The 12241-nt window shown below is 39.8% G+C and overlaps 1 protein-coding gene and 1 long non-coding RNA gene across 7 annotated transcripts in view; both read left to right on the top strand.

The window, feature by feature from the left end:
• The window catches only part of PANK1 (pantothenate kinase 1), a 104902-nt gene extending 93024 nt beyond the window's left edge, over window positions 1-11878 (top strand). For 5 of the 6 annotated variants that reach the window (XM_055560073.1, XM_055560072.1, XM_055560074.1 and 2 more), the window contains 4 exons: window positions 1537-1713; window positions 2223-2346; window positions 5665-5790; window positions 10361-11878. In XM_055560073.1, coding sequence (XP_055416048.1) covers window positions 1537-1713; window positions 2223-2346; window positions 5665-5790; window positions 10361-10420 — 487 coding nt within the window. In that variant the 3' untranslated portion in view covers window positions 10421-11878. The remainder of the gene's footprint in view (window positions 1-1536; window positions 1714-2222; window positions 2347-5664; window positions 5791-10360) is intronic. The other variant, XM_055560068.1, reaches the window with a different exon arrangement.
• LOC129636588 (uncharacterized) lies at window positions 2362-5267 on the top strand. Its single transcript, XR_008707025.1, has 2 exons — window positions 2362-4321; window positions 4828-5267. It is a non-coding gene; the product is annotated as an uncharacterized LOC129636588 (long non-coding RNA).
• Window positions 11879-12241: the final 363 nt, after the last annotated feature.

Genomic DNA, 12241 nt, shown 5'->3' with positions numbered 1-12241 from the left:
GCAGACTAAAAACTAACAACATCTCATGATGCACCACATTAAATGTAAATAAACACAAACTTTCTTAGAGGAGATCCAAAATTTCTGCTGTGACTGAGTGGTCAAGGCAGTAATGCCCGTGGAGCTCTCTTTGTCCTCATGGGCCTGCACCTACAGTTTGGATAGCTATGACTGGTGCCTAACTACCTAATTTGCTACGAAGACACATCATTTCAATCAAGTATGCATTTTTGTAAGAATCACTATTTAATAAATATTACAGTTACACCTTAGATGTAAATCCTAAAGAACTGTGTGTCTATAATCTGGTACCTTTTTGGTAACAACTTTTTGACAATAAATATAGTTTACCCTAAATTTTCTTTTTTTTTTTTTTAGATTTAAGTTTTGAAAATAACCTTGATTTCAATTTGAATTTCCTCTTAAAAGCCAGTATCCAAACACATATGGAATCCCCAGGGCTGGCAGTTCTTGGAATTTCAGAACAAATTGATATGCATTTACTCTTCTGAGTGGCAAACAGAAAGTAAGGCCCATTCATGGCCATATCAGTGCTCTTCTCTGCCAGGCGCTCACTGCTGACAGTTTTATTCTGAATATGCTTTTCTTCCCCTCAAATAACTTTGACATTAATATACAATTGAGTTCCCTCTCAACTATCATGACTGGTTTCGAATTTTGTCTCAAAAGACTATTGTAGAGGAATTCCCTGCAGCATCCCGCCCCCCACCACACACACACACACAAAAAAAAAAAAACTGAAAGCTTTTAAAACATGGTTCAAGCACTGAAACCATTTTAAGATCTCTGTTGCTATTTTTTGACTATCGGATGGTAAGTAAAATACTAATAATCTTTTCCAAAGTTTACTAGAAAAAAAATCAAATATGAGATCCATCAATTGTTTCCTTTTTGAAATTTCTGAGAATCTTCAGTGACATTATTTCTGCTGGAGAAGCAAGGTCAGAGGAAAGATACAGCTTTGGGACTGGCTATTCCTGGCAGAATCCCAGTTCAGTTTTGTCATCAGAGTCTCTCTCTAGATATGAACTATGCTTCATGTATACACAGTTTCTAAGTATTTGTATTTAGCTACATATGTTTGTATTTTTTTTTTTTTTAATAGCAGTCATTTCTCTGGTTATTTGTCGCTTACACACCACCCAAATTAAGGGAGCTAGCTCATGATTTGGCCCCATTTTCTAGGCGGGACGATTGCATGAAACACTTAGGTCAGCGGCTGGTTGAAGGTCTCACAACGGAAATCAGTGAGAGTCTTTCTCTGGGTTTTGTTCTTAAAACTCAGGGCAAGTTTTCCTTGACGTTTCTTTTAGTCTCTGCCCTCTTTTTTTTTTTTTTTTTTTTCCAATCCGATCTACCCTAAAGCTCTTTTTCACCCAGCACTTTAATTCAAGTGCCCCCTTATTTTTTTTTCTGTTTTGATTCACCCGTATTAGTGGTCTTGATGTAGTTGGGGACTTGGATGGGCAAAGTCTTCCAGTAAAACTTAAAAAATAAACCTTATTGTTCCTTCAGTCTTGGAGGTGGAACATTCCTAGGCCTTTGTTGCTTGCTGACTGGTTGTGAGACCTTTGAAGAAGCTCTGGAAATGGCAGCCAAAGGCGACAGCACCAATGTTGATAAGCTGGTGAAGGACATTTACGGAGGAGACTATGAACGATTTGGCCTTCAAGGATCTGCGGTAGCATCAAGGTAGAGACTAAGTAGCTAGGAGCAGTAGCGATTAAACACAAGGCAGTCTCTCCACCCTGGCTGTTCATTTAGTTTTTTGTTTTTTTTTAATGTCAACCCACCAGCCTGGTGCAAGGATCTATGGTATTGGAGCTCAGACTTGATCTCCTGCCCTTGGTGAAGCACTGAGACGTTTAGCTTTGGATACCTGTGCTTAAAATAAGGCAGCTTTGAAAGAAGGTTCTGGAAAACTGCAACAGTTTCCCCTGTTCCATTCTTGTCCAGATATCTAGAGGCATTAAAAAAAAAAATTTTTTTCCCCCCATTAATAGCCATGCTACTTTGTCCCTATTAAGAAAAGGGCGGCCAGTCATCCATATGGTAATCCTGTCAGCTTGTAAACCATGGTAGCTAAATCAGGTCATTTGAGCTTGATCAGAGTTATTCATAAAACTCTCCGCTGTACTTTGGTGGAAGTATGGGGCCTGCCTGAGGATGATTTTGAACACTCGCTAATATTTCCAACATAGCTTTGGCAACATGATGAGTAAGGAAAAGCGAGATTCCATCAGCAAGGAAGACCTCGCCCGAGCCACCCTCGTCACCATCACCAACAACATTGGCTCCATCGCTCGGATGTGTGCGCTGAATGAGGTAAGGCCTTCACCCCGGGCACAGCCATCTGTCATTCGTAAACATCATTTTTGGCAGTGCAGTAACTGGTGACCCTCACAACACTACAGATCCTTGGAAAACCTGCTCTTTCTCATAATCATACCTTGCAGAACATGAGGGATGTGTGTTGGGGGAGGGAGAGGAGTATGTGTTTTAAGGAGACACTGGGTTATGACAAATAAAACCATCTAACCGGGGAAACAGAGTAAAAATGACAGTCCATACTATAACCTCTCCAACCTCGTGGACACACACCTATTGAACGGTGAGGGAAAGCTCATGCATCCTTGTAAACAATTGCAGGTAAAACATTCCACTTGCAATTTTCGATATTCTCTCTGCTTTCAGCTTCTTTACAGTGTTGCCTTGTGGCATGGAGTTCAAGCAGCATTGTACAGGGCTATCAAAGCACAGAGAGCTTGCTACAGCTGAGGCCAGCCAGAGCCCCAGGCACAAGAAAGGGCAGAGTTGGTGACTGACAAAGCTTTGGTAACGTGTTTTAAAACATTGCAAAATTACTTTGAGGAGAATAGAACCCTTTTCCGAAATACAAGATGTGTCAAGTAGAATAGTTCTCGCCGAGTTGTATTAGAAAGACAAGAAAGAGGCATTAGGATGTGGAATAAGTAATAGCAAAAGTATTAAAGAATCACTGTGGCATCAGTAGTGGGGCTTCCCAGGTGGCGCTAGTGGTAAAGACCCTGCTTGCCAATATTCTTGCCTGGAGAATCCCACGGACAGAGGAGCCTGGTGGGCTGCCGTCCATGAGGTCACAAAGAGTCAGATACAACTAAAGCGACTTAGCACTGGAGCATCAGTAAGAGTTTTTAAAATATGAGTTTTCATAGAAATGTGACATATATACAGAAGAGGGCTCGAATCACAAGGGTACAGCTGACAAATTGTCAGATACACGTGCACGAGTGCACACACACACCTGTATAGCCACCACTCAGATCAAGAATCAGAACACCACAGGTAACTGCAGAAACCCTCTCCAGCCCCCTTCTAGTTGAACAGTGGAATATTAAACAGGGTAGGAGGCAGCCTTTATGACAGGTGGGTGACAGCCCTGCCTTTGAACTCTAGGGTTACGAAAGAGACACACTCCTTTTACAGCACTGAACAGAATTTGTCACTGGCCTATGGATCAGTGTCATGCTTTTTGTAAGCCCCCATTTCAGTTGGAGTTTAAATGAGGGTGGTATTCAGATGAAAGTATGTATTCCAGAGACATGCCTTTCAAAGTCCACTGTGGTCATGGGATTCTCTTTAACAGAGAATTTACTTTTTGACATTAACTGTTGAGGGAAGTTTTCCCAAGTAGCCAAACAAGCCCTAGTGTATATAGTTGGCTGTGCCCATAAACTCTCAAAGGTCACTTGGGTGGAATGTCTCCCATCCAATAGAGCAGTAGGTGCCATTTCCCCTACTTTCCAGAGAGCTGCAGTGAGACAGTGGATCTTTTTACAGGTATCATAATCACTTTACGAGTAGAATAACTGCTTTTATTTTTTACTTTTATTTCAGTGTCAATACCATTTATTGTTGGGTTATAGTGTAGCCATGGTACATCCTATTAACAGTTGGAGTAACTCTTGTGAATGTTTCTGTGGTGTTGAATGAATAAGAGGACTCACGGGTCGCTTGGGGCCAGGCTTCTGTCAGCCAGCGTCCTGCCAGCCATTGCTTTGCTCCCTGGAGTCACTGACTGGAGGATCTTTGATTCCAGCCGTTTCACGGAGGGGCACCACATTTACTGACTCTAAAATATTTTTCTGTGATTACTGGAATGCTATCAAATAGTTCTCTACCAACTTTTAAAGTTTGTATTCTTTTTTTTTTTTTGGAATAGAGAGTACAAACACACAATACAGAGCTCTGAAGACACCACACCTAGAGTATACACGAGTCACCACCGCCACCCCATCCCTCAATTCTAACCTCCCCAGAGGTAGCCACTGGCTTTAGTTTTTCTGTTTTGTTTTGACTCTATATTATCTGCATTATAGGGTAAACATGCAGAATAAATATTTGATTTTTGAATTAAATATGTCAGACTTTTCTTTAATGGAGTCTGAGTGTTATACCTTTTCTACTTCGACATTTTTAAAAAGAATTCTTCCGTGTTTTCTTTGTCCCTTTGCTTTTTTTTTTTTTTTTTAACATTTATATCTTTGAGGCACCTGGAATTTATTTGAAATAGGAGTATCTATCACATTCTAATGCCATTTCCCTTTCTTCTGGCTTCCTGCCAGAGCAATGCAGGACCGAAAGTTTGAGCAAGTCCTACCTGGGCAGTTTGTGGCTACAGCTCTTATTTGTAGAAACATTGAAGTTACCTCCCACACCTCTACCCAGGGAAAATTTTCACTCTGGTTAATAGATTTGTTAACAGGTATTGTTGAAATCTGAGACAGTTAGAAAGTGATGTTCCCACACTCGGATTGCTCTTGATAGATTGAACAGAAAATAATGCCAGATCCCAAGACTCTGTTCCCTTTTATGTGAGTGACCATAGCAACCGACTCTGTGAGTGAGTGATGGTGAGCAGCGTCTGTGTGGCAGACAGGCCGAGTTCAGTGTGAGGTGTGTGTTCAGAATACAAATCTGTATCCATGACAACAAAAATATAAATGTGATTTTCATTATCTTATTGTAACCCACATATTCATCAAACAGGATATTTCATCATATATCCTAAAGGGCGAAACTGGGTATCATTTCTTTTTTGTATTCCCAGTGTTTGCAACAGAGCAACCTGACCGGACTTGTTAGATGAATAACTCATACCATAACCATTTAATTTATGAGTTGGTTGGGAGTTCTCTGATAGCCTAGTGGTTGGGATTTGGTGCTGCGATGGCAGCACCAAAACCTTTTTTAAAAAATAGATAAAATTTATAAAAAAAAATAATTTATAAGTTGATAATATTTTAGAGTTGGAAGTTTGGGGGATTGAAGGAAGGCACAAGCAATTTAGATGAGCTTGAATTCCAGTTTTAATTTCATATATGAAATGTTGGGAGGTGAATTTTATATTAGACCCAGGGCAACCTAACATAATACCTGTGAACAAGCCCAATATCAGTCTCTGCCTCACCCATGCAAACTGTGGAATGAACTATGAGGTTGATTTGGCTTCACCTTGGAAATCCTGAAATAATTCTGCTTAACAACAACAACAAATTCACTCTGCAAAGTCCTGGAGCGCAGTGATATACAAAGCATTGGATATGTTAAATGCTATTTTTATGCCACGGTTCACTGTTTCTCTTTCGTTTTTTCTTTTCCCAGAATATTGATAGGGTTGTGTTCGTTGGGAATTTTCTCAGAATCAATATGGTCTCCATGAAGCTGCTAGCATACGCCATGGATTTTTGGTCCAAAGGACAGCTAAAAGCTCTGTTTTTGGAACATGAGGTAAGTTGAGTTCACATGGACTTAATTGTCCTCTGTGGACATTTTTGGGTTGTCTAACATGTGAGTGGGTTCCTTAGTTTGTATTTATGCAAAAGATAAGGAAGAACAGTATATAAAATGGAAGCTCTCTTATCCAACAATCAAGACTGCTGCTGCTAAGTCGCTTCAGTTGTGTCCGACTCTGTGCAACCCCAAGACGGCAGCCCACCAGGCTCCTCTGTCCCTGGGATTCTCCAGGCAAGAACATTGGAGTGGGTTTCCATTTCCTTCTCCAGTGCATGAAAGTGAAAAGTGAAAGTGAAGTCGCTCAGTCGTGTCCGACCCCTAGAGACCCCATGGACTGCAGCCCACCAGGCTCCTCCGTCCATGGGATTTTCCAGGCAAGAGTACTGGAGTGGGGTGCCATTGCCTTCTCCGACAATCAAGACTAGTAGATGGTTAATTTTTTTTTAAGTTAAAAAATGAGTGATCCTAGGAAAATACCTCCCTACTTTCAACATTCTATTTTAATATAAAATGTGTAAATGTTCATTTGCTCACCAATTTTTTGAGGCAGGTCCAAGACCTAATTTTGAGCATGGGTTCTGCTGATGGGAGCTTTGTAATTGTCTCTTTTTTATAATCCACAGTATTATGTACATTTTTTGATTTTTGGTTTGTTTCTTTAAAGTAGATCAAGAAATTAAAGATCCTTATGAAGTAATTTGATTGCAAAATCATTCTAAATTATCCCAATCTTTCATATGTAGAATCTACCTAAATAGAGGGCAACAGTTGTGACTACCTTTTTCAATCTTTGTAGCTTTTTTTTTTTTTTTCAATTTTGAGATAGAGTTAGCACATAACACTGTATAAGTTTAAGGTATACAATAATGATTCAATATATGTATGTATTATAAAACGGTTATTATTAATAGCATAAGTTTAGTTATCATCCACCACCACACATTATTACAAAGATTTTTTTCCTTGTAATGAGAACTTTGAACATTTACTCTCCTAGCAACTTTCACTATTATTAACTAGGTTTTTCATCATTTTTAAGAAAATAACTGGATTTTCATAGAGGTGACCATTCATCTTGTACTCTTTTTATTGGTTTTGGTGGTATATAATTACATTAGATTATTACATTAACAATGAAATTGTCATAAACAAATTTGAGGATAAACACAACTGACCCTTGGCAAATAAACAACTCAGTCGGTGAGAACAGAAGTGTTCAGGCTCCTCTTAGTAACCTGGTGGCCTTGAGAGGCTAGTGTGCTAGACATTAGGCAGCCTGCTTACAGAAGTAGAGCTCTGATTAATTCCGAGTCCCTTATATCCAGTTTCTAAACTGGAGGTTTCTAAGAATGAGTAGGGGGGCCCTCTTTTCTTCCCACCTTCTCTATCCTCCTTTAAAATCAATACTGTAGGGTTTCCCTGGTGGCTCAGTGGTGAAGAATTCACCTACCAGTGCAGGAGACACAGGTTCAATCCCTGTTCTGGGAAGACCCCACATGCCGTGGAGTCAACACTGAGCCAGCGCTCTCGGGCCCAGCTATTGAGCCCATGTGCCACAACTCCTGAAACTTGTTTGCCCATGCTCCTCCACAAGAGAAGGCACTGCTATGAGAAGCCTGAGCACTGCAACTAGAGGGTAACCCCGGCTCACCACGAGAGGAGCCCACACAGCAATGAAGACCCAGCACAGCCAAAAACAAATTAATTACTTTTAAAATGGAAGAAAATAAAATCAATACTATAGAAAGCAGCTCTTTTTTTTTTTAGAAGGCAGCTGTTTATCATAGCAGGTAGCCAGTGCCTTGGATATAATGCAGCAGGAAGAACAGGAAGTATCATAAGTTTCCACTGTAATGAATACTGTAGCATTTTTCTCATTTCCAAACTGAATTATTTACTTGAAAAGTTGCTGATGCATTTCTAAGTTATTTAGGGCTCTCTAAACCTATGTTCTTGAAGAAAGCAATGGCACCCCACTCCAGTACTCTTGCCTGGAAAATCACATGGATGGAGGAGCCTGGTGGGCTGAAGTCCATGGGGTTGCTGAGAGTCAGACACGGCTGAGCAACTTCACTTTCACTTTTCACTTTCATGCATTGGAGGAGGAAATGGCAACCCACTCCAGTGTTCTTGCCTGGAGAATCCCAGGGACGGGGGAGCCTGGTGGGCTGCTGTCTATGGGGTCACACAGAGTCCAACATGACTGAAGGAACTTAGCAGCAGCAGCAGCAAACCTATGTTCTATTAAAGCATATAAAACAATAGGAAGTTAAATACAAAAGAGTTAAAGGCCAATGATAGACATTAGTACTAAAGAAAGTTTTTGTTTTCGTGTTTTTACGCAGGCTAAGAAATGATATTAACTTTTTCTGTGGGGAGGATGGGGCCTCAGAATTTTCACTTTCCTTCCCCCAACCAGAGCATCTCCCTTTCTATCTACTTAGTTAATCGATTTTCCTTGTAAAGTTTTGTTTAAAAAAATAAAATGAAAAAGAAAAACACTCTTCTGGATATCTGTGCTAAGTCGCTTCAGTTGTATCCAACTCTTTGCGACCCTGTGGACTGTAGCACACCAGGCTCCTCTGTTCATGGGATTCTCCAGGCAAGAATACTGGAGTGGGTTGCCATGCCCTCCTCCAGGGGAATCTTCCTGACCCAGGGATTGAACCTGCATCTTCTGCGGCTCCTGCATTGCAGGTGGATTCTTTACCACTGAGCCACTGGGGAAACCCTAGTGTTACTATATTTAGCAATCAAAAATATAGGACACACTTATTTTATCTAGCATTTATCTGTTTTATCTGGCAACCCTAAGTTATGATCCTCTTGGACTAAAATAGAAAACAAACGCTGGAAGCCATCAGGGATTAAAAGCCATCTACAGGGGCACACAGGTAGTTAGTTGATGGTAAGATAGGGAGCAAGACCCAATGTTTTGGGGAAACCCACTTCTCCAGGTATAAAGGCATATCCTTCATACAGTCTTAGGCCTCTGGATGATAGCTATGGTTTGTTACTAAGTGTTAAACTCAGTCTCTATGGCCAATGAAAATAGAGCGTTTTTGTATCTCCTTGTAGCTACTTCTCAGAAAATTCTCTACCTCCTTGGGTTCATTCTCAGTTAGGCAGGTCTTTCTGGAGGAAGGTATGGAGAGAGAACTTTTGGGAGGGCTGGTAAGGTGGCTTTCCTGCCCTGCCTGGAGTCCTCACTCAGTCTCATTCATTTCACTTATATGAGTGAGCATCTCCTAAGAGAAGTGGACTCCCCAGGTGGCTTGGTTGTAAAAGAATCTGCCTACCAATGCAGGAGACACAGGAGATGCTGGTTTGATCCTTGGATCAGGAAGATTCCCTGAAGCAGGAAATGGCAACCCACTTCAGTATTCTTGAAAGAGAAGCCTGGTGGGCTACAGTCCATAGGGTTGCAAAGAGTCACACCTGACTGAGCATGCACACGCATGTATCTTGGAACTAAAAGAAATAGTCTAGTAAACCAGTTGAGAACACAGGCTCTCACTGACTTGGAGACCTTAGTCAATGACTACTCCATTCTCTTTTAGCTTTTGTAAAATGAAGTGATAATAGTATTTGTCTCATAAAGTTATTGTGAAAATTAAGTGAAGAAATTCATGCAGAGTTCTTAGAACAATTTCTAGCTTATAGCAAGCCCTCAATAAATGTTAGCAGTTGGCAGTGGAGGCAGAGATCCCTGCTGTGTAGTGTTCTGACATCTGCCACCCATTTCTGCAGGAAGTAACCATTGAGCCAGGCAAATAGCAGAGAAGAGGCGTCTCCTGCCTTTTGGAAACCAACTTCTCTAAATATTTCTGTTTTTCAGGTTCTTTCATTTTTACAGATGAGAGAAGCTTAGAGTTCCTTCCTGTGAGACATTACCACTTTGGAGTCAGATAGATTTTGGGATTGAGCCCAGGACAAGGCATGTGACCCTGAAAGGGTAATTTACTTTATTACCTTCCATTTCTTATCTGTGGAATGGAGGTAATAATGTGAATTTTGCCATAACAAGGATTAAAATGAAATAATTATAATCCAAAAAATCCTAAAAATACTCAACAGCAAGGTAGTAGTGTATACTGTGGTGCCAGAGATTTTTCTAAGCACTTTACATCTGTCAATTTATTTAATGTATATAAGCAAATAGATACGCAGTGCATTTTTATTATTATTATTCTATCATGTTTCATACCAGAGTTCAGATTTTAAATTTCTTATTATATAAAGCTTCCCAGGTGGTGCTAGTGGTAAAGAACCCGCCTGCCAATGCAGGAGACAAAGAGCCGTGGGTTCAGTCCCTGGGTCAAGAAGATGCCCTGGAGGAGGGCATGGCAACCCACTCCAGTATTTTTTCCTGGAGAATCCTACAGACAGAGGAGCCTGGCGGGCTACGGTCCATAGGGTCTCAAAGAGCCAGACGTGAATGAGTGACTGAGCATGCACGCACACACAGCATTAGTGGGCAGCATTCCTCAAGTTATGAAAAACAGCAGGTATTGGGCCAAGGTTCAGAGATAATCATACAGAAGTTTTCCCATTGTTGTTGTAGGGTTACTTTGGAGCTGTCGGGGCACTGTTGGAACTGTTCAAAATGCCTGATGACCAGTAGAGATGAGCCATAGACATGGAGCAGCCCTCTGTGAGGACAGGGACGCAAGCTCTGCTGCTGGAGAGGGTGAGAGCCACTGGGACGGAAGCCAAGCCATTATGGCAGATGAACCTGCTGGATTTGTACATAATTTAAAATCCTTCTTGCTGATCTTTTACTCTTGGGTTTTGAGCTTATGATTCAAAATGGGGAATACAAGAGTTTTTTCTGTATACTGTATTTTTAAAAAAAGAAAAACATTTGTGCAGCGTGGCCAAACCTACCAATTTTATGCATTGACTCTGAAAAATTGAATGATGTTTAAAGAAGGACCTGAAATGTAAGTGCTGGTTATTTTTCTTCTGGGGTTTACTGATCAGTGTGATAATTTTTAATTTCATTTAGTAATGACTCTAGAAGATTTTACCTTGACATATTTTTCATGACGTTTCATGATTTGCTGTTGGTTTCAAATGAAACTACAAATCTGGCATGTTTTACTGTGAACACTATTTTGTTTGTTTGTTTACCTTTTTTTGGTCTCGTTTTTTCTGTTTGACTGTCTTATGGAAAAAGAGAATCCTTCCCCGTTTCTGTCCTCATATGACTCCCCTCCCCCCACCCCCGCAACACATTTGTTCTTTAATGTCCTTGTTCATATTAATCAAGGTGCTGACCAACTCAATACAAAGTTAAGCACGAGATCTAAAGCTCTCAAAAGTGCCCTTGAAGAGAAAACTCTGAAGAAGTGTTCATGAATTTAGTGAGTCTAGCAAAAGTTGAAAATGATAAATATATGCAATTTTTTCATCACCCTTATGAATATAAAGTGTTGCATTGAATTTCTTTTATGTTAGGTTATAATGTTACATTGAAATGTTCTCTGATTAAATGTCCTCATCCATGCAGAGCATGTGAGTGGCAGCGAATCCTGTGCAAGATGCTGGAATTTACAGGGAAAGTCCTCCTGGTAGATAACTGTTCACACTGGGATGTTTAGGAGAAGTCATGGGTTGAGGTGTCATGTAGTAATATCTGTGTTTTGTACATGTACGTACCTAGGAGCTTTGTAATAATGCATCTTAAAAAATAACAAACTTTTTTATTTAAAATATTTTAGACTGAAAACTGTATTTCAATCCCACTTTCTAAAATTTTAAAAAAAAATTATGATACTGATCTATATTGTTTTTTTCTGTTTGAAAGATATCATTGGGACTGATGGGTAACTTTAAAATGAGAGCTTTGTACAAATATTGAAACACATGAGATCTAATGATTTAGAACTAATTAATCTTTTGAATTGAGCATATTGTCGAAAGGGATTTTTGAAGGGCAATACCATTGTTCCATGATGAAACTTTCCTTCTTTGCCTTCTGGGCACCATCTTTAATTTCCATGTCTTCAAGTCTTGAAGAAGTTGATGTTAATGAAAGTATTCACTTGTCTGGTTGAAATAAAGCCTGTTTCTGTTGTGATTTGTTTTAGTGTATATGTCATTTTCATATCTTAACCTTTATGTCCATATTATCTGCTTTTGTATCATAAAATGAATATGTGTTATACTTTAGCTACTCTACATTTCATAATTTGAAGCTTTCACATAAGCTTGGTAAGGTCCAAAACACTCTGTCTTCAGTTAAAGCTGTGGTGTAGCCCTATGCAAGGATTTATTTTTTTAATGTAGCTTTATTGTTCTTACACAACTAACTCCTTATTCCCAAAAGATCACTATTATATTTGATAATTCTGAAAGAATTTCAAAATTTGGTCATCACAAAAACATTTGATCAACTTCCACCTGGCTGAAAAAAATTCCAGAAACTAAGATGTTTTTGAAA

Source organism: Bubalus kerabau, chromosome 22 (genome assembly GCF_029407905.1).
Source record: "Bubalus kerabau isolate K-KA32 ecotype Philippines breed swamp buffalo chromosome 22, PCC_UOA_SB_1v2, whole genome shotgun sequence".
In the NCBI taxonomy this organism is placed as follows: Eukaryota; Metazoa; Chordata; class Mammalia; order Artiodactyla; family Bovidae; genus Bubalus; species Bubalus kerabau.
Note: the sequence above shows the minus strand (reverse complement) of the source record. Positions and strands in the feature narration are given on the sequence as shown.